This window comes from Neoarius graeffei, chromosome 23 (genome assembly GCF_027579695.1).
Source record: "Neoarius graeffei isolate fNeoGra1 chromosome 23, fNeoGra1.pri, whole genome shotgun sequence".
Classification (NCBI taxonomy): domain Eukaryota; kingdom Metazoa; phylum Chordata; class Actinopteri; order Siluriformes; family Ariidae; genus Neoarius; species Neoarius graeffei.
In genome coordinates, this window is record NC_083591.1 from 4,109,487 (window position 1) to 4,132,907 (window position 23,421).

General features: G+C 41.4%; 1 protein-coding gene across 2 annotated transcripts in view; it reads left to right on the forward strand.

Annotated features, from left to right (window-relative positions):
• The window catches only part of xkr4 (XK related 4), a 93,044-nt gene extending 75,084 nt beyond the window's left edge, over positions 1-17,960 (forward strand). For both annotated transcript variants that reach the window (XM_060905622.1, XM_060905621.1), the window contains one exon: positions 16,748-17,960. In XM_060905622.1, coding sequence (XP_060761605.1) covers positions 16,748-17,706 — 959 coding nt within the window. In that variant the 3' untranslated portion in view covers positions 17,707-17,960. The remainder of the gene's footprint in view (positions 1-16,747) is intronic.
• The last annotated feature ends 5,461 nt before the right edge of the window (positions 17,961-23,421 follow it).

Here is a 23,421-nt window from a genome sequence, read left to right on the forward strand (position 1 = left end):
ACTCAGGTCGTCCTTCTCCTCTTTAGTCTGAATGACACAGCGTCCCTGATTTCCATAAAGAACTTCAAATTTTGATTCGTCTGACCACAGAACAGTTTTCCACTTTGCCACAGTCCATTTTAAATGAGCCTTGGCCCAGAGAAGACGTCTGCGCTTCTGGATCGTGTTTAGATACGGCTTCTTCTTTGAACTATAGAGTTTTAGCTGGCAACGGCGGATGGCACGGTGAATTGTGTTCACAGATAATGTTCTCTGGAAATATTCCTGAGCCCATTTTGTGATTTCCAATACAGAAGCATGCCTGTATGTGATGCAGTGCTGTCTAAGGGCCCGAAGATCACGGGCACCCAGTATGGTTTTCCGGCCTTGACCCTTACGCACAGAGATTCTTCCAGATTCTCTGAATCTTTTGATGATATTATGCACTGTAGATGATGATATGTTCAAACTCTTTGCAATTTTACACTGTCGAACTCCTTTCTGATATTGCTCCACTATTTGTCGGCGCAGAATTAGGGGGATTGGTGATCCTCTTCCCATCTTTACTTCCGAGAGCCGCTGCCACTCCAAGATGCTCTTTTTATACCCAGTCATGTTAATGACCTATTGCCAATTGACCTAATGAGTTGCAATTTGGTCCTCCAGCTGTTCCTTTTTTGTACCTTTAACTTTTCCAGCCTCTTATTGCCCCTGTCCCAACTTTTTTGAGATGTGTTGCTGTCATGAAATTTCAAATGAGCCAATATTTGGCATGAAATTTCAAAATGTCTCACTTTCAACAACTGATATGTTGTCTATGTTCTATTGTGAATACAATATCAGTTTTTGAGATTTGTAAATTATTGCATTCCGTTTTTATTTACAATTTGTACTTTGTCCCAACTTTTTTGGAATTGGGGTTGTAATTACCACATAAATAAAAGTACAACTTGCAATTGAAATAAAATCTGATCAAACTTAGAGGAGTCTTTGAAAAAGAGCAAAAGCAGAAAAAAATTTAGATCTCTTCGTGTAATGTTAATGCTTTATATAAATTTAGGAGGGTTTTTTCACTAGAATCTTGAGTGTTTCCACTTTTACTCGGGTCTCACCTCAGAACCCGGGCCTGTGGGCGGATCAGATCAGCTGCTCTCATTTACTTTCTGTGTTCATGTGGAGTTTTCCAAAAGAAAAAAAAAGGCAAAGCAAAATCAGTGACTTTTTTCAGGAGATTTGCCAAAACTGTGCACTTTGTGCTTTTTTTTTTTTTTTGTGAGTGAAAATAGACAGCGTTTACATTTTGAGTTTCATTTATTGATTTCTGAAACTCTGTGTTCTCTCGGCACGACTGAATCTTCATCTTAATCTTTTCCTTGCAACATGAAAAGCTTGTGTAATGTGTGACTAATGGGCTATGATGTACACATTTTTAATAACGAGGAAAAAAGTGGGTTAATAGTTCACATAAATGTGTTAAAGATTGCTTAAGTAACGTCAAGTTTATGTCAAAGATAAAAAGAAAATAGATGGACAGTCACTGATACACTGATATTTATTTTCTATATTTTTGTTTTGATTTTAGTTTATTATTTCAGTTACACTACCGTTCAAAAGTTTGGGGTCACTTTGAAATGTCCTTATTTTTGAAAGAAAAGCACTGTTCTTTTCAATGAAGATCACTTTAAACTAATCAGAAATCCACTCTATACATTGCTAATGTGGTAAATGACTATTCTAGCTGCAAATGTCTGGTTTTTGGTGCAATATCTCCATAGGTGTATAGAGGCCCATTTCCAGCAACTCTCACTCCAGTGTTCTAAGGCCAAATTTACATTAGACCGTATCTGTCTCGTTTTCTTCGCGGATGCACTGTCCGTTCACATTAAAACGCCGGGAAACGGGAATCCGCCAGAGCCCACGTATTCAATCCAGTTCGTGTCTGGTCCGGTGCTGTGTAAACATTGAGGATACGCGGATACGCTGTGCTGAGCTCTAGCTGACGTCGTCATTGGACAAAGTCACTGTGACATCCATCTTCCTGATTCGCTGGCGTTGGGATCACACACACAGCGGCTCAGTCCCGAATCACTGCTCGTGCGCTTCACTCGCGCGCTCTGTGAGCTGCGCAGGGCCGGAGTGCGCACCCTCCAGAGGGCACTCGCTGTTCAGGGCGGAGTGATTTGGAGCGCAGGAGGAAGCGCTGAGCTGCACTGAGGTTTATTTACACATTTCAACCTCCTTCAGGCGCTTAAACTCAGTGAGAACATGAACATCACAGCCAGGTGTGTTTATCTGCTAGAGAAGGTGTTCGCTTGCCATCCTTCCACTTGCAAGTGGTGAGTGACTTGCGCATGCCCGATATGCACTGGGATCATGTGACGTGCCGTCTAATTAGTCATGTGATTAGCGTATCCGTGTATTGGTGTTGCTGTGTGCACGCGAATCGTGTATTGGCGTTGCTGTGTGCACGCGAATCGTTTTAAAAACGTTAATCTGATGATCCGCTGATTCGAAATAATGTAAACAGGGCCTAATGGTACAATGTGTTTGCTCATTGCCTCAGAAGGCTAATGGATGATTAGAAAACCCTTGTACAATCATGTTAGCACAGCTGAAAACAGTTGAGCTCTTTAGAGAAGCTATAAAACTGACCTTCCTTTGAGCAGATTGAGTTTCTGGAGCATCACATTTGTGGGGTCGATTAAATGCTCAAAATGGCCAGAAAAATGTCTTGACTATATTTTCTATTCATTTTACAACTTATGGTGGTAAATAAAAGTGTGACTTTTCATGGAAAACACAAAATTGTCTGGGTGACCCCAAACTTTTGAACGGTAGTGTATTTTATTCATATTTCAGTATATTTTAGTTTATTATATTTAATTATCTATCTATCTATCTATCTATCTATCTATCTATCTATCTATCTATCTATCTATCTATCTATCTATCTGTTTCTTTCTCTCTGTGTATCTCTCTCTTTCTCTCTGTGTGTATCTCTCTCTGTATTGCTCTCTCTGTCTCTTTCTATCTCTTTCTGTGTGTATCTCTCTCTCTCTCTCTCTCTCTCTCTCTCTCTCTCTCTCTCTCTCTCTCTCTGTTACGTTTCCGGAGCTGTTCAGCTTCAGGGCCTTTTATTGGAGCTTATTTAAAGTTCATCTTAAACTCGGCGGAGAGCTGGCATGTTTACGGTATTGAAGATGTAATTAAAGATGTAATTGCATATTATCGGCCAATGAAATCGTGTTATTTTCCAATTTGACACACAGTTACAGCTTCACCGTGACTTGGGTCCTGTCGTTAGTTGTATAATGACTACAATATTTTAACTATTACGATGCAGTTCTCTTATTTTCGTTTTCCCCTGAGGTTTATATTGATATTAGTTGATTTTAGAGCAGATATAGCTTTATGAATGCAGATCATTTGAGATTAATAGGGTTAGTGGTTTTACACACACACACACACACACACACACACACACACACACACACACACACACACACACACACTGTGGGAATCCTTCAGAAGTAACACTATATCACTATAACTTACCTAGACACCATATGGATATGGATTGTTTTGCATTGTCCTAGTGAAGGAGGCGTGGCCTATATAAATATATCTGTCAGCTCCAATGAAGGAGGCGTGGCCTCTGCATCAATCAATCTTATTGAAAGAGATGTGGCCTATATATCTCTCAGCTGAAGGAAGGCGGCATATCCTGTGTGTCTGTCAATCATTTTGAAGGAGGCGTGGATCCTGGACCTGTCAGTCCAGGTGTGGTAGGACAGGGGTGGAGGCGTGGCCTTTGAGTCTTCACGGCAATGCTGTTCGTTAATGGTAGTGGCCTGTTTCAGCAGTCTAATGCTCCCTGACACTCTGTAGAAATGGTTCAGGAATGATTTGAGTAACATAAAGAGTTCAAGGTGTTGACTCTGCTTCCAAATTCCCCAGATCTCAATCTGATCCAGGATCTGTGGGATGTACTGGACAAACAAGTCGAATCCATGGAGGCCCGACCTCACAACTTAAAGGCTCTTGGTGTCTGATAGCACAGAACACCTTCAGAGGTCTTGTAGAGTCCAGGGTCGAAGGGTCACGGCTGTTTTGGTGGCGCAATATTAGGACCTGCATAATGGTGGTTTTAATGTTATGGCTGATTATCCAACATGTACAACAAAGCCACAGGAGTTAAATATTCATTTTTATTCTACAGGCAGACAAAATGTGGGGGGCGTGTCTTATTGGCTTAGAAATGGTGCAACCTTTAGTCCATTAAAACACTAACTTGAGGTAAAATAATGGTCTGCATCAGAGAGCCATCACTGAGGTGGGAGATTCCTGTTAAATTCTTTAAGAGGAGGTTCGACAGAAGATGCTGTGGTGAAGTTTGTCTCTCTCTCTCTTACACACACACTTCCCTCTGTGCCTGTCCTGAATTACTGCAGCCTCCACGAGGAGACGGCAGCATTACGTCACCTCCCTGACTCGGCCTCGGTTCCCGTGGCGACCGTCTCCTCAGGATGTGCTGCATGCGCACGAGGGTGGGAGGGATGAGGGAGGGAAGCAGGGCGAAAGACGTAAAGGAGGAGAAGAAGAAGAAGAAGAAGAGAGTCTGCAGGCTTCAGAGTGAAGCGCAGGGAAGAAAAATTACAGCCTGGCCTCTGCCCGTTAATTATCCCACTTCACAAAGTAGTCATTAAACCACATCGGGTTCTTAATGGGCTGGATTTAATCTAAGTGGGTTAAATATATAAATAAGGCACCAAAAATAAGTTCAGTGAACCGACCAATTTGTAAATATACTTTGGCTGGAGTACAGGCTGAATGAGACACACACACACACACAAACACAGAAGACAGCGGCATATTTAACAACTCGGTTTGTGTCCGAAAGCCACATCCCGAGAACCCGGGCTGATTTTCTGTCATCTGCGACACATGTGATGTTCGCTTACCCTTTTCATCCCAGCTCTCCAAAAGACAGGGAAGTCAGGAGCAGGAAGAGAACGAACAAACCACATCTCCTTCGATCTGCTTTGAGGGAAAAAGTAATTAGGAGTGAAGCAGGAGGTAGATACTTGTTTCACCGAGATAGCAAATGAAATAGACTGTGGCGATCCTCGGTGTTAAAGACCAGAAGAACAATTCAATTCAACTGTAGGTTTTGGGTTGTTTTTTTTCTTCTCCAGAGATGCTCTTGTGGCAAAATGATACCAGTTATACCCCTGCTGAATTCTTGAATCAGAAAGTAAATAATAAAAAAAACATAAATAATCAGATTATGTAATATGTAATGCGCTCATTCTAATATGTTATCGTTTCTATAGCAACCAAAGATGGTATGATAATAATGCTTTTTCTGTTTTTTTTCTGCTTTTTCTTTTCTGATATATTACTTTACTGAAATGTAAAGTATCAACCGATAACGATACCACTACTGATACCGATTCCTCCGAAAACCTGCTCAATATCATTTTCTTTAACAACAAGAAGACAGTTTTGTTTTTTTTTAACCTAAAGCTTTTCACAGTACTAAACTCACACATTTACACTACCGTTCAAAAGTTTGGGGTCACCCAGACAATTGTGTTTTGCATGAAAAGTCACACTTTTATTTACCACCATAAGTTGTAAAATGAATAGAAAATATAGTCAAGACATTTTTCTGGCCATTTTGAGCATTTAATCGACCCCACAAATGTGATGCTCCAGAAACTCAATCTGCTCAAAGGAAGGTCAGTTGTATAGCTTCTCTAAAGAGCTCAACTGTTTTCAGCTGTGCTAACATGATTGTACAAGGGTTTTCTAATCATCCATTAGCCTTCTGAGGCAATGAGCAAACACATTGTACCATTAGAACACTGGAGTGAGAGTTGCTGGAAATGGGCCTCTATACACCTATGGAGATATTGCACCAAAAACCACACATTTGCAGCTAGAATAGTCATTTACCACATTAGCAATGTATAGAGTGGATTTCTGATTAGTTTAAAGTGATCTTCATTGAAAAGAACAGTGCTTTTCTTTCAAAAATAAGGACATTTCACAGTGACCCCAAACTTTTGAACGGTAGTATAAATGAAATAAATAGTCTCTTGGTACAGTATGTAAACATTTCCACTTCCATGTGTTGCAGGATCTGATATCTGATCCCTTTTCTCTAATATCTGATCCACCAGGTTTTGCTCGTATTGGATCTCTAGGTTTTTTTGTCTTGCAATACAAGTATAGCTGTTATGACTGAAGTCTAAGTGTAACTACAAATGGTTAAAAAGCATGACAAGATATTGTCATTAATAAAAAATTTTTATAATCGCTGTTGTCCAGTGATGTGATAATGAAGTCCTTACATTGTTAACACGTTCCATCCATTCAGACTGGTGGTAAAATATAAAATATCCAAATCCCAGATCATCACTGTTTCCTGAGACGGTGTAATTTTCCAGCTATACAGAATGTTATTGTGTGTTGTTTCAGAGCATTTTGACATGAAGGCGCCTTTAATAATTTAAACAGTGTGTAGAAGATGTGTAACATGAGATATTACTCTTCACGCAGTGTGTAGCAGTGGACTTGAATGGACAGGACTGTTTTCTCGCTCTCACTCTCTCTCTCTCTCTCTCTCTCTCTCTCTCTCTCTCTCTCGTTTGCCCATTGACGTTTTTATCTTCCCACTGCGCCTGCATTGCTGGATTTCAGGAAAGGATGAATGAAAGTCATGGCAGCGGCGTCTGCTGATTGATCTCTCTTTAGCCATCCAGATCATTTGAACCATCCAGTAGTAGTCGGTGAATTCGCCTTAGTGGGGCTGTTAAGCTCTTATTATCAGAAGAATTGTGCACAAAATGAAAAAAGCATGAAACTTTCAGAGTTTGTTCTTGAAGGCATAAGCTTTAATTTGAGATGTGGAGGCATTCTCAGTTTGACCTCTGGGGTCAGCTAGAGGTCATTGACCTCCATGATGGCACATTTCTATGCATGAAATTAGAAAAGGCTGTATTTTAACACCTAAATGTGATGTAAATAGAAAATAAATGTGTTTTTCCATGTTACTGGGCATGAAAAAATCATATATAATACTGATATTCCTCTTAGGGGTAACTTCAGGGGTCAGGTAGAGGTCATTGACCTTTGAAATTTGAAGTTTCTATGCATGACATTCTAGACGGGGCGGCACGGTGGTGTAGTGGTTAGCGCTGTCGCCTCACAGCAAGAAGGTCCTGGGTTCGAACCCCGGGTCCGGCGAGGGCCTTTCTGTGTGGAGTTTGCATGTTCTCCCCGTGTCCGCGTGGGTTTCCTCCGGGTGCTCCGGTTTCCCCCACAGTCCAAAGACATGCAGGTTAGGTTAACTGGTGACTCTAAATTGACCGTAGGTGTGAATGTGAATGGTTGTCTGTGTCTATGTGTCAGCCCTGTGATGACCTGGCGACTTGTCCAGGGTGTACCCCGCCTTTCGCCCGTAGTCAGCTGGGATAGGCTCCAGCTTGCCTGCGACCCTGTAGAAGGATAAAGCGGCTAGAGATAATGAGATGAGATGAGACATTCTAGACGGGTGTATCTTAGGATCTAAATGTGATAGAAATGTGAAATTAATGTGTATTTCCTTGTTTCTGACCATGAGAAACCCATTTTTAATACTGGTATTACTCTTACAGGTCATCTCTGGGGTCAGCTAGAGGTCACTGACCTCCAGCATAATGCATATCTATGCACGAAATTAGAAACGGGTGTATCTTAGGTTCTAAATGTGATAGAAATGTAAACTAAATGTGTATTTCCATGTTTCTGGCCATGATAAACTAATTTCTAATACTGATATCATTTTTATAAGTCACCTCTGAGGTCAGCTAGAGGTCACTGACCTCCACGATAATGCATTTCTAAGCATGAAATTAGAAACAATCTATCTTTGGATTAAAATGTGAAATACTGTAAATGTAAAGTAAATATATGATTCCATGTTTCTGGACATGACACAACTCATTTCTGATAAGTAAAACATCTCCAGTGGTCACAAACTATGTCAGAAGCTGAACACAGTTGCCCCATTTCCATTGATAATTTCAAAGTGAGTAATGTTTTGGAGCATTTGCTCTCATTTGCACTAGAGTTGAAGAATACAGTATATTGTAGTTTAATTTTCAGTCATTTTAATGTTGGACATTGATAGGGCAATTCTAAATTCACAGGAATAACTATATGTCAGTCTAGCAGAGGTAGAGATTCAACGGAATTTTCATGTTCATGTTTTGTGTGTAGCCCATTATTTTCCCGCGGTTCAGAGTGGGGCAAGGGGTGTGGTTTTCCAGTGTTCTGTTTTCAGTGTTTCTGTTTCAGTGTTCTGTTTTCAGTGTTTCTGTTTCAGTGTTCTGTTTTCAGTGTTCTGTTTCCAGTGTTCTGTTTTCAGTGTTTCTGTTTCAGTGTTCTGTTTTCAGTGTTCTGTTTTCAGTGTTCTGTTTTCCAGTGTTCTGTAGTTACAATTTATAGGCCAACATTGTAATCCCCAAAGGTCAAGGCCCTTAGAATAAATGTAGATACTATAGTGATTTTAAAATGTTCTTTATGGAACCTGTTCAACTGTTTACACTGCATTTAGAGTTTTGATTGCAGTTCAAGTTTTTGATTAGTTAAAGTTTATAATTTCTGACAAGTTGAAGTATATTTCTGTCATGTTCATATTCATATGGAATTGTTTCTTACAATCCAAAACACATGAGATTTTTATATAGATTTATCAAAATGTGGGATGTTTCCCAACCTTGCCTGTTCTCCATGATGTTGACCTCTCAGAATGATATCAGTATCAAAAATGGGTTTCTCATGTACAGAATCATAGAAATACAAATTTAGTTTACATTTCTATCACATTTAGAACCTGAGGTACACCCGTTTTATGCATAGAAATGCATTATGCTGGAGGTCAGTGACCTCTAGCTGACCCCAGAGATGACCTGTAAGAGTAATATCAGTATCAAAAATGGGTTTCTCATGGTCAGAAACAAGGAAATACACATTAACTTCACATTTCTATCACATTTAGATCCTAAGATACACCCATCTAGAATTTCATGCATAGAAACTTCAAATTTCAAAGGTCAATGACCTCTACCTGACCCCTGAAGTTACACCTAAGAGGAATATCAGTATTATATCTGATTTTTTCATGTCCAGGCACATGGAAAAACACATTTATTTTACATTTACATCACATTTAGATGTTAAGATACAGCCTTTTCTAATTTCATGCATAGAAATGTGATATCATGGAGGTCAATGACCTCTAGCTGACCCCAGAGGTCAAACTGAGAATGCCTCCACGTCTCAAATTAAAGCTTATGCCTTCAAGAACAAACCCTGAAAGTTTCATGCTTTTTTCATTTTGTGCACAATTGTTATGCTTAACAGGCCCACTACCTGGACTTCCAGAAGATGTTTCAGTTGATAAGAGATGTACCGTATCCTGTACAGTTTATTAATCTATATCACAGCACCTTGCCTTACTGCTACTCTAATGCTCTCTGGAGCACAAATCTGATGTCAACACACTTTAAAATATTCATTCAGAGTCGTTTTCTAATATTTTGTCATGGTTTCAATATTATCATCGTCCCTTACTGGATGAAATACTGTTTTTATTTGGGGCTTTGCACAGCTTTCAGCTATTGAGGAAATAAATGAGACACATCGACTAAAATCTTTAAATTGGAAGGGATCAGCCTTGTTGAAGGAGGTGTGGCCTGTATGTCTTAGATTCATTGAAGGAGGTGTGGCCTCTGTCCATCAGTAGCAGTGAAGGTATGGTCTCTGTGTCTGTTAGGCTACGTTCACACTGCAGGCTGAAGTGACTCAAATCCGATCTTTTCGCCCATATGTGACCTGTATCCGATCTTTTATTGACAATATGAACGACACAGATCCGATTTTTTCAAATCCGACCCAGGCCGTTTGGATATGTGGTCCTAATTCCGATCCCTATCCGCTCTTTTCATATGCGACTTCAGTCTGAACCGCCAGGTCGCATTCATCCGACTTACACGTCATCAACAAGCCACAAACGTCACTATTCTGCGCTGAAGTAGGCGGCGGGTCTCTCAAAAAAAGTTACAACAACATGGCGCATAATCATGGGCGCAGATAGAGGGTGGGACGAGTCATATTTAAATTCACCTCGTTCGGTCCCCCCTACTTATAGGGAGGGAAAAACGTCTATGCTGTCTTTCTTTGCATAAGGCAAACCTCACGGAAAAATCAAAAGACTAATTACCATTCGGTTTATTGAGGTGCAGGGCAGTGTATACATAGTTGCAACAACTCACATAAAACAAAACAAAGACTGATATTCGGTTGGTTGCGCTGCGCAGACTGCACAGGTTGCGAGCTCGAGCTTGGTTGCTATGGTTACTAACAACAAGTTTGACAGGCATATCGGGGTTGGGGTTGGTTTGCTGGCAGCTTTGTCCCCCCCAGTTCAAAAAACGTATCTGCGCCCCTGCGCATGACATCAATGCGAGGGACGCTTCGGGCTGTGAAGGTTCTGAATCTTCTCAATGGAAGGACGCAGAGGTTAGGGAGCTGATTTCCATTTGGGGGGATGCAGCTATTCAAGCTAGATTGGATGGGTCATACCGCAACCGGGCGGTTTTACTTCCGTAAACACTGGCCATGCTCACTGCGTGTGACGTCGTCGTATCCTGCAATGCGCATGCGGAACACTTTTAGGTCGCTTTTCGTTCATACTGAGGATCACATACAAGTCGCATATATTTGTTAATGTGAACGACCTCACAAAAAAATCGGATTTCACAAAAAAATCGGAATTGAGCATTAAGCCTTGCAGTGTGAACGTAGCGTTAGTGTCATGGAAAATGATGTGGCCTCTGTACCTTTCAGTGGAAGTGAAGGAGGTGTGGCCTATGGGCCTGTAAGTCTAAGTGAAGGTGTGGCCTCTATACCTTTCAGCCTAAGTGAAGGAGGTGTGGCCTCTGTACCTTTCAGTCTAAGTGAAGGAGGTGTGGCCTTTGAGCCTGTCATTCATTAGGGCAGCACGGTGGTGTAGTGGTTTGCATGGTCGCCTCACAGCAAGAAGGTTCCGGGTTCGAACCCAGCGGCCAGCGGTGGCCTTTCTGTGTGGAATTTGCATGTTCTCCCCATGTCTGCGTGGGTTTCCTCCGGGTGCTCCGGTTTCCCCCACAGTCCAAAGACATGCAATTAGGTTGACGTGGGGCGGCCTTGGGCTGAGGTGCCCTTGAGCGAGGTACCGAACCCCTGACTGCTCCCCGGGCGCTCTGGTGTGGCTGCCCACTGCTCTGAGTATGTGCGTGTGTTCACTGCTTCAGATGGGTTAAATGCAGAGGATGAATTTCACTGTGCTTGAAGTGTGCATGTGACGAATAAAGGTTTCTTCTCTTTCTTCTCTAAGTGAAGGAGGTGTGGCTTTTGAGCCTGTAGTTCTAAGTGAAGGAGGTGTGGCCGGCCTTTGAGCATGTCTGTCTAAGTGAAGGAGGTGTGGCCACTGTACCTTTCAGTCTAAATGAAGGAGGTGTGGCCTTTGAGCCTGTCAGTCTAAGTTAAGGAGGTGTGGCTTCTGTACCTTTCAGTCTAAGTGAAGGAGGTGTGGCCTTTGAGCCTATAAATTGAAGTGAAGGAGGTGTGGCCTGTGTACCTTTCAGTCTAAATGAAGGAGGTGTGGCCTTTGAGCCTGTCAGTCTAAGTTAAGGAGGTGTGGCTTCTGTACCTTTCAGTCTAAGTGAAGGAGGTGTGGTCTTTGAGCCTATAAATTGAAGTGAAGGAGGTGTGGCCTTTGAGTCTGTCAGTCTAAGTGAAGGAGGTGTGGCCTTTGAACCTGTCAGTCTAAGTGAAGGAGGTGTGGCTTTTGCACTTGTAAATCAAAGTGAAGGAGGTGTGGCCTCTGTACCTTTCAGTCTAAGTGAAGAAGGTGTGGCCTTTGAGCCAGTAAATTGAAGTGAAGGAGGTGTGGTCTTTGAGCCTGTAAATCGAAGTGAAGGAGGTGTGGCCTTTGCGCTTGTAAATCGAAGTAAAGGAGGTGTGGCCTCTGTACCTTTCAGTCTAAGTGAAGGAGGTGTGGCCTTTGAGCCTGCCAGTTTAAGTGAAGGAGGTGTGGCCTTTGAGCCTATAAGTCTAAGTGAAGGAGGTGTGGCCTCTACCTTTCAGTCTAAGTGAAGAAGGTATGGCCTTTGAACCTGTCATTCTAAGTAAAGGAGGTGCGACCTTTGCACCTGCCAGTCTAAATGAAGGAGGTGTGGCCTTTGCATCTGCCAGTCTAAATGAAGGAGGTGTGGCCTTTGCATCTGCCAGTCTAATTGAAGGAGGTGTGGCCTTTGCATCTGCCAGTCTAATTGAAGGAGGTGTGGCCTTTGCATCTGCCAGTCTAAGTGAAGGAGGTGTGGTCTTTGCATCTGCCAGTCTAATTGAAGGAGGTGTGGCCTTTGTCTAATTTGTAAAGTCGAACCGTTTGCTCAATAGTGAATCACATTTTAACAGATCTAAATAATAACATGCAAATTCTTCAGTTGGTAATCATGTAGTTAGTTTATATAGAGCATGCAGAAGCTCTACAGTTTGTGAGCTTCATTATGAGACATCACAGAAATCTGTGGACTTAAAACCTGCTTTAGGAACAAAATCTTCTCACAAAAGAACATTCATCAACCTTCATGAGTGCACAAGTTCTGCACAGCACCTCCAACAAAAGCGCTAGAAAAGAGCAGAAGCACTTGAGTTTAAAACCTTTCACTCCCTCAGAGAATCAGATGCTCGTGTGAGCTGAGTTTTTACAGCTGACTCAGTCTGACCTTGATGAAACACACATCATATCCACGTGTACTCCATCGGATTTGCACTGGACCTTTTCCTAAATTTTATTCTCCTCACATATAAATCCAGACAGATGGTGTGTTGGTGAAGTGTGACTTCCTGAAATCAGGTTAAGTGTGTGTAGTTTCTGATTGCAGTCTGGGCCTTTATCTGAGTTACGCTTCATGTCCCGTGGCAGTGTGATCGCTGTGGAAGAGTGAGCGCGAGAGCAGAAAGTGAGGCGGATCGCGCTTCTTTTCTGGAACCCGAAACATCGCTCTGTCTCCCTTTCTCCCTTTCTATTCCTTCCTTTTCAGTCTCCTGCTGTCACGTTATTCCTTGTTTTCTCTCTCACGTCCTGCCCATCTCATTATTTCTTTAGTTTTGAAAATGTACTGCACTTAGCATTAGTTAAAGTAAAAAGTTAATCGATGAGGAAAAAGAAGCTAAGCTACATTAAAGCTTAAAGATACTGCTTTAGTACTTTACACATGTACTGATAAAGCTAGATGGGCAAAATGGCTGAAGGTTATATCTTCTGCTAGTTAGGCGTTTTTATGAAATATTACTTTCTGAAGACTCTGAGTCACCAATTTAGAGTTTATCCGTGTACTTCATAAGAAAGTGCATGAGTAGGTCAAAAAATGTGAAACAGACATATAATAACAATAAAAAAATAAAAAGTATTTGATTTTTTAAATTAATTACTTAAGTTTTCTGTGTACCTCTGTCCCGATTTCTCTTTCTTTCTCTCCGTCCTCATCTCTTCTTCCTGGAGAGCGATTGCTTCATCACTATGAGCTCCTTGTAACCATGGTACCCTTCTCTTCATCGATATCCGGAGTCTCTCTCTCTCTCTCTCTCTCTCTCTCTCTCTCTCTCTCTGTGTCTTTGCTATAAATTCAGGTTTCTCCTGCTTCTAGTCCTGGCTTTTGTCTTTTGTAGACAACGTCAAGTGGAATTTTCTCCCGTAATCCACTGCCTCAGTCATCACCAAGCTGCCGTGCAGTTAGCGTCATACTCAGACATCATAGAGTTGATCTACGAGTGTAAATAAGGCATTCCTCTGAGGAGACTCGACGGAGCTAATGATGTTCAAACCCACCTCATGATTCATTCTCCACATTTCAGTTCCAATTTCGTTTGAAGCCTCGGCGCAACTCAGGATTTGCAATTCCACAGAATCAGTATATGAAACAGGATGAATGAACCACAGTTACCACCTTTTATTAGCCTGTTCTTTTTTATTAGCACTTGTGTACTCAGGAGCTATGAATGCTTGAAGATGTAATAAAGAATAAATGTATTTGCGGATTTGATGGACCACCTGCTCTTCTCCTGGTGTATATTTACTCCAAACCAAAAGGCCCTATCATGTTAGATTAGTTTCAAATCATCGTGATTAGCTCATCTTAATAGCATTCCCCCCCCAAAAAAAAAAAAAATATATATATATATATATGAGTGATTCCACGCTTATGGGTACTGAAATGGGGACATGAACTTATTTTTAAAAATTCACCTAAAACCATTTCTTTTTTTTTTTACCATCAGGTCACAAAACATGTAATCTTTAATGAATGATATGTTAAAAGATAACTTTAATTTTCTGAGATGTAATAAAAACATATTTATATGCCAAAGTCAGAACGTAACAGAAGTGTTGTGGACATATATATTCTCAATTTTAACAATGTAGAATTACTTTTTGAAACATAGGAAGGTGATGTTTTAGCAAATATAATTAATAAACGTGTAGTAGAATAAACATACACATTCTTTCAATAAGATTAACATGGTATATAGCTAGATTGTAATTAATTTGTAACAGACGCGAGATGGACAATCGTAACAGAAGTAATGTAACAGACATCATTTTGGAACTCATAGGCTTGACTTTGGCATATAAATATGTTTTTATTACATCTCAGAAAATTAAAGTTATCTTTTAACATATCATTCATTAAAGATTACATGTTTTGTGACCTGATGGTAAAAAAAGAAATGGTTTTAGGTGAATAAGTTCATGTCCCCATTTCAGTACCCATAAGCGTGGAATCACTCATATATATATAAACAACTAAGAACATTTTGTCATTCTTTTCTGTAGACTGTTTTAAAAGGAATACTAATAAATGAAAATGCATACATGTCAACCTTTGGTCAATCAAACCTGTATAACCAACCTCCAAAATCCGTATTTCCCTTATAAAATCCGTATAAGATGCAAATTAAAATAATGTACCTAAAATTTGAATGATAATTAACAATGATATATCCCAGTTATGATTAACAATGATATATCACATGGGCGGCACGGTGGTGTAGTGGTTAGCGCTGTCGCCTCACAGCAAGAAGGTCCGGGTTCGAGCCCCGTGGCCGGTGAGGGCCTTTCTGTGCGGAGTTTGCATGTTCTTCCCGTGTCCGCATGGGTTTCCTCCGGGTGCTCCGGTTTCCCCCACAGTCCAAAGACATGCAGATTAGGTTAACTGGTGACTCTAAATTGAGCGTAGGTGTGAATGTGAGTGTGAATGGTTGTCTGTGTCTATGTGTCAGCCCTGTGATGACCTGGCGACTTGTCCAGGGTGTACCCCGCCTTTCGCCCGTAGTCAGCTGGGATAGGCTCCAGCTTGCCTGCGACCCTGTAGAACAGGATAAAGCGGCTACAGATAATGAGATGAGATGAGAGATATCCCAGTTACTTTTTATTCAATATTAATAACAATAAACCTTCAGAATGAATACAAAGCTCCAATGTTTGACAAAAACACAAAGTGTTATCAGTGTAGTTACAAAGGAAATACTTCGTTGTTTGGAGACAGGTTTCACCGAGCGGCTATTATGCACGAGACTTCATATTAGCCACAAAGTCAGGAAAATCTGTTCGTAAAATTACGTTATAATGACCAAATACAATGAAAAGTATTTTTCCAGTCTCACCTGTGAAAGGTAATCCCATGTGATCTCGTTTGGACGGTAAACCTGTTGGTACAGTTAAATGCAGCACATGAATGAGGCATCTTTATTCTCGGCTACTGTCTAGACGCTATACCAGAGACGGCTGAAGAATCTCCACTTTGCCACATCCAATATGGCGGCGAGGATGACGTATGATTCTACGCAGAAGGCGGCGTCTATGTTTATATGTCTATGACTTCCCGGTTGTCGGGATTCTCGCAATGCGGTGTGCACATGATCAAAAGTGGAACGAAGTCTCGCTACCACAAGATAACGCGCGATTTCATAAGACTCTTTACTGGCTCTCTGTGGTGTACAGTACGTTTGTAAACGTTATGCGCGCTTTTATCATCGTGGGAATTGATTATAGCTCTAAATAAATATTGAAGTTTTTTTAAAGAATCCGTATAACTTTATTTATACGCCCGTATACTACATTTATTGAATCAAATCCGTATAAAATATGGACATTCCGTATAGGTTGACATGTATGAAAATGCTAATCTATCCAGTATATTGTTTTGCTGAACAATGCTAGCATAATGATTCCTAGCTTAGATATTAGCAATGCATCATCATGCTAGCATTGTTGAGTAAAGCACTACATACTGTAAAGTTTGAATTTAAAATGTTTTGTTTCTGAGGTGAAATCTGAAGCTCGTTTGCACTCACATTATAGGAAAAGATTTTACTGTACAAATGGTTTCCTGTTAGCTTCATTTTTTTATTCACAAATGCTAATATTGTAAATAAGCAGTGAACGTAGGTTGGTTAGCATTGCGCATTGTCTTGTGGTTTGCCGTGTTAGAATTGTTTAGTGAACTGTTTAGTAAAGTGTGACCCCATTATTAGCTATGGCTAATCAGCATCATTATCCAGTCAACTGTCCCTGTAATAAAGAAATATCTTTTTTACACAAACGATTGGGTTTCCTTTTAACAGGTCACATACAGTATATATATGGATATTTTTTTCTCTCATTTGGTTTCAGGAATGACTGCCGCTGCCTCTCTGGTGTCCTTGGCTTGGGCTCTGGCATCCTACCAGAAAGCTTTACGGGATTCACGTGATGACAAGAAACCTGTCAGCTACCTGGCCGTCATCATCCAATTCTGCTGGCACTTCTTCACCATCGCGGCACGTGTTGTGACCTTTGCCCTGTTCGCCTCCGTGTTCCAGCTCTACTTTGGAATTTTTATTGTGCTGCATTGGTGCATTATGACCTTCTGGATTGTGCACTGCGAGACCGAGTTCTGCGTCACAAAGTGGGAGGAGATTGTTTTTGACATGGTGGTGGGGATCATCTACATCTTCAGCTGGTTCAATGTAAAGGAGGGCCGCACACGCTGCCGCCTCTTCATCTACTACTTGGTCATCTTGTTGGAAAACGCAGCGCTCAGTGCACTCTGGTATCTCTACCACTCACCACTGAGCACCGATACCTTTGCTGTTCCCGCCCTGTGCGTCATTTTCTCTAGCTTCTTCACAGGAATCGTCTTCATGCTCATGTACTACGCTTTCTTCCATCCTAACGGACCACGATTTGGACGCTCGGCCAGCCTGAGCCAGCTGGATGATACCAACGTCACCACCGGCTTCACCATGCCAACCGAAGGTGCTACCAATTCTCTTCGCTCCAACAGGGGTGGCACGCTTGCAAGGGACGCTGATCGCGATGCTAAGTATGCCGAGCGAGACGGATGCGCTCCTGTTTTTCAAGTACGTCCCACAGCTACGTCCACGCCATCCTCTCGCACTCCTCGCGTGGAGGAAACCGTGATCAGAATAGACGTATGCAGGAACCGATACCCAGCCTGGGAAAGACACGTGCTGGACCGTGGCATACGCAGAGCCATCTTGGCTATCGCTAACTCACCTACACCACCTCGACTGCAGTACAAGGATGACATGCTCATCCAGGAGAGGCTGGAGTATGAGACCACGTTGTAGCTCACCCAATTTTCCACAACTTGGTGCGTGGAATCTTATAGGTTATCATCCATTAACAGCAGGACTGTGGCAATAACATTGACTAGCAGAGTGGGACTATCAAGCCCATAGCATTTAGCCATGATGTTGATTGTCATGGATTGCAAAAAATAAAAATAAAAATGAAAAAAAAAAGAATAAAATATAAAAACAAAGAAATAGGCACATGTTCACTGGTGTAAGGATTGGTATTTTTTAATCTTTTTTTTTGTTCCATTAATTCAGGTTTTCCCCATTTTATTTTTAACTCATCAGGGAATATAGTTTTTTTCCCCTTGGTGTTGAACAGATATCTAGTCTGCCAACACAACAGGCCATTCATAAGCTTATTCAGTAGAGTTAACTCCTCTACATTGTTCATTTCCGGTCATCAAAATATATTTCGTGTTGTTCAGGCCTTTCAGTTACAAGTCTGCCATAATGCATTGCTCATTCATGAAGCGATGGAATTTATCCATTATGGAATCCTGACATTGTGACACTATCTGTCATGTTGGACAACAGATCAAACAAGTGACCCAGTCTCATGCTGATAAAACTCATGAAGACAAAAAGAAACTCGCCAGGGTGAGGGGTGCTGAAACCCATGAGTCGTCTGATATCAGCAAAACTCTCACAGTGCCAAAAAATTCCTGGTCCATACTGGACTCCATAGTGGACATGATGGACCTGGAGTCTCTGCCAGTAACTGTACATAAAAAACAAAACAAAAAACAGGGCAGCGTTTCAATCATCTACTTGAATATTGTATAAAATAAAAGTGAATGAAAGAAAGCCATGGGGGACTGACCCAGGCTCGATCACACAACTTCTTCTCTCCTGGAGAAGGAACCAGGCCAAGAAAACACTTCCTGGCAGCTCGGCTCATGCTGGCTGATATGGATCTCTCAAGAAACGCTCACACACACGTTATGTACTGAGAAACACACACAACACAGAGCAATCCACAGCAGCCAAGCACTCATCGGAGCCAGGATGGATTCCACCTCCAAAAGATTAAAGATACAGTGTTCTGCTTGAGTCTGTGTGAACTCGTACGAGTGTTTATGATTATGATTGTGCCCGTGAGTGTGTGTAGGTGTGTATTCGCTCGGCAGTACCAGACACGGCGTCTATAGAATTACAACACTGTATCTTTAAATCTGCCAAACAGCTCATCTGTATAGGAAAGAAAAAAATCTGGTCTCTTTAAGTTGAAAGTGCTTCTTAGTATCTTTTTATAGGAGGTCAGAAGACAGCAAAGACGTACGGGAACGCCGGGAGAGGACGCAGTACGACAAGCACAAGACTTGAGCGCAGCAAAAATGGTTCCTGGTCTGGGAGAAAATAATGGTACAAGTCTGAAGTTCTTGACGCAATCCTGATGTCCTGCACTGTTAGACTCGGACAAGGGTGTCTGTTGTCTTCTTTAGATGTGTGACATCATTTTCTTTGGTTTTCTGTCAGGATTTTGATTGCTTTGTGTGTGCACTAGGCATGTGCCATTATTCCCAATATTCCTAATATTTCATTAAACAATAAATCATGATTTGACACAGTGTGGACACAAAGATTTTTTAACATGAGCCCTGCATTGAGTTGAGATCAAGGCTGTCTGGTATTTTCATTCATTCATTCATCCTTAGTAACCAGTCCATCCTGGTCAGGGCTGTGGTGGATCTGAAACCTCTCCTTGGAAAACTTTGTATGAGGTGGGAAAACACCCTGGATGGGACGCCATTCCATTGCAGGATATTACACACTCCTTCACATCTAGGGGTAATGTAGATTAGATCGGTTCACCTACTGGCAGTTTTGGGAGGTGGGACAAAACTAAGAAACCCAAAGAACCACCACATGGACTGTAACAGTGCACCCCACTGCACCATCATTTTTGAAGTGTTTATTACCATCCCATTCCTAGGACCAATCACATTCTCCATTTGGTTTTGGTTGACCAAATAATAGTTTGAAGAAATGTTAAATGACATAACATTGGCTAGAACTGCCATCCCATCCAATGGTCTAGTCATGAAAGTTTTTTGTCAGTGAATTTACAAAAGCAGCTGGGCATGAATTTTGATTTATAACCTGCACTTTTGGAGTAGATCATGAGTGCAGATCACGCCCTCAACAAAGTGACATGAAGCATCATAGTGGAACTGTGAACAATGTGGAGAACTCTGAGAACTTGGGCTTCGCACTCGATAGCCATGTACACCAGAAAGCAGGATGTACTGATTGGTAGGAAGAGACAGGACGGTGGTGAGTGTGGAAACCTACTTAAATCACTAGTGGAGGAATAGAGAAATGGAAAGTTAATTGTGAAGTTGGAACTTCAGACTCCCAAACTTTCCCATAATGAACGACTCTTCAGGTTTTCCTTTGGAGGAACCTTGAAAGGTTGTATTTTCTACAGCAGAGATTCATTTTCTCACCATGCATGCATGAAATTTTATAAAACAGTTCCTGACCCAACTATAAATTATTCCATAAAAGTGGTAGCATGTCCAGGGAGCAGGATTAGACAGTAAATATTTTAGCGCCCTGCATCATTTCAGATTTTCCCAGCTACTAAAACACGTGATCTAGCTTGTAGAGAGCTAATAATTAGTTCAGGATCAGGTGTGTGTGGAGCAGGAAAATCTTGGAAAAATCCTGGAGTCGAGAAACTCAGGTATGAGCGCTTTGTGTTTTTACTTTTTATGGTTGTTGGCTAGCTTGGTCTTAGAAGCTTCTTCAGCATAGTTTCTTTCTCATCACCATGTTGCTCGCCACAGTCAAAAATTCTAATTCAGGTCTGTCTTTACGAAGTGAACCAAACCATTTTTGGCGCCAATCTTCCCATTCAGATTCCAAGTCAAACCTATCTTGCAGGCAGACCTAAAATCGCAAATTTCTAGTTAACTAGCATGACTCGAGGATTGCTTTTTAATCACCCAGTAACAGTGTAATGATGATGTCATAATGATCTGCGATAAAAGTTTGATCATTTCACATACTGTAGTCTGAAAGTTTAATATCGGGCACATGCGTACCGGTAGCATGCACACTGCAATGTGGTTTACGCTTGTTGTTTTGAACTTCACAATGCTTCACTGTATGCCATTAACTGTGTGACGGGAACTACTGTACGATTGCACAGTTATTCGATTTACAATCAAATTTACAAATTAGAATTTCGGTCAAATGTTTCGATGCGATGAGATGAGCTTTAAATCTGAATCCTGTCAAATCCTGACACTGATATTATTAATGCTTGTGTCACACTTTCTCGTATCTTGCCACGTAAGTGGTGTGTGGGTCAAACGCCAAGAAATGAGGCGTATTTTGTCCAAAATTAAAGTCCTGTGACGTGCACGGCGTATGTGTGGCGTTACTGTGGCGTATCTGGGGTTTGTATGGGGTTCAAGGAACGTCAAGTTATGGCATACTGAGGCGTATGTGTGGCGTATGATGTGTTGCCACGGCATAACCGTTTCGTTGGCGTGGCATTTTGCTCTTACGTGTGACGTTGCTGCGGCGTATCTGTGGCGTTCACAGGTGGGTATAAAAGGGGGCCCCATGCTACGGTCATTGTCCTTTGTCACAGTCAAGAAAGCATCATGCCAGCAAAGAAGTCAGGACCCAAGGGAAGAGGGAAGACATCAGCCGCATCCATCCAGCCAGCCCCAGAGCTACCTTCATCAGACACACATCAACTAAAGCGTTCGCCCGGCGTAATAGGTGATCGAGCAATGTTCCCGCTGCGTCACTGCTGCATAGCTTTCATTTTTACGGCGTACACATGACATATCAAAGCTGCTACGGATTTTTAAGTGCGGACTTAAAAATACGCCGCACCCTGGCGTAAAAGGAGATCGTGTTACGCATCCTAGAGTATTAGCTACGTAAGCTGGCAATGCTGTAATGTTCCTTTCTTACGCCGTACATACGCAAGGCTGAAACACCAATGTGTGACACAAGCATAAGAATTGTGTATTGTTGAGCAAGACTTTTTAGTCAAATAATGATGTGTAAATTGTAAAAATATTCAAAGATCCAATGACCCCACCACACACACACACACACACATACCCATGTCCTCTAGCCAGACTCAGTTCCTTTGTTTCTTTGCAATCAGCATTTTCATTGTTTTTTGTTCCCTTATTTTTTACAATGATAGATCATTATAAAAATCTGAGCAAGACATTAATTCAAATAACCTCCAAAAACCTCCCTCAGCAAGACATGATACAACTACCCGAAGAATTATGAGCATTATGAGCAACGTGAACATTTTTACCTCACTGAAGTATAGAAAGCACCAAAACCTTTCCCAAGAAGCCTGGAAATTCCTGAATCTGATTTGGATCTAATTTTATATACTGAAAAGTCCATGCGTGTGTTTCGATGGCAGCTTTACCATGAAACCTTCCCTGTTTTTGTTTGATCAGCCATTGTGTCAACATTAGAGACGATCTGTTTTCTCAGTGATGTTGTTGGTGTTCAGGTTCAGGTTGTGTAACTGCTCATTCTAGAGCCGCTGGAGTTCACTGACCTGGTCCTGTCAGCACTGGTGTCCTCATAATGTCCCCTTAAACAAATCTCGGTTTGGCATGTCATCCCTTAATACCTTTCTATGATGTAGTCAAATTCCAAAACGTCACTCAAGCATTTGTGATCATTCCCAAACGTTTTGCATACAAATCATTTGCGTAGAAATCAGAATTTGAGAATGTAGACCACACTGTCAACTAAAAGACAACAAGAGTGATTGTGGAACTATAAAAAGTGAGATGAGCTCCGAGAACTTGGGTTAGAGTTCTGGATTATGTCAAACATGGTCTTTCTCCCAAATTTAAGTTATTCTGTAACTCCATATAGTGGTTCTTCAATCATGTACTGAATGTCCCTCGATTTGCTTCTTTGATTTCTTTGATTAGTTTTATTCCTGCATATAAATCTGGAGCTTTTGTGATCTACGGTATATGAAATGAGGATGTACCAATGTTGGCTTCTCACACTGTATTCGTTTCATTTTGAATTGGATTTCACATTGATCCCTGACCCCCTGGCGTACGTTATGCTCTGAACACGTGATGTGTTTAGAGCTCAAAGCTCACCCTGTTATTTCATAACTTGGCAAGAGCAGAGTTAGTTACTGTAAAGACAGCTGTATCAGGTATCAGTTGATAGTAGGAACTCTGATATTGATATTGCATCATAGACTGGATCAGTGCAATCATAACATTAGCCTACGTGAGTCAGAAGATATGTTTCGAAAAAAGTTCTAGAATAACCCTGAAGGAGAATTAAATGTTTGCTGGATGGGGTTCTGTTTTTGCATTTCCACCACATTGCAGGACGTTTGGTAATCTGGTCTGTGGGTGGTTCTGGAAAGCTTGCATTTTGAAAAATCAGCAATGATTACTTCAGTAACCTCTGGTACCATTGGTTCCTCAGCGACAGAAACGTACCAACTAAAATTGCCCCTGTTTCCTCGACTGGAAAAGTTACTGATGGCCCCTTTCCACGAACACAAACTAGGTGTAAGTTCTGGGCTGGTGCTAGTGCCGGTTCGGAGTTAATTTAATTTGTGCACCTTCAAAGAACTGGTTTGCTTTTTCACAGGCTCTTCTTCTGTACTCCATCGTTTTCAATGTTGACTTCATTTTATTTTTGGCAAGCGTGTTTGTGGGCTGCAAGGCCTGCAGG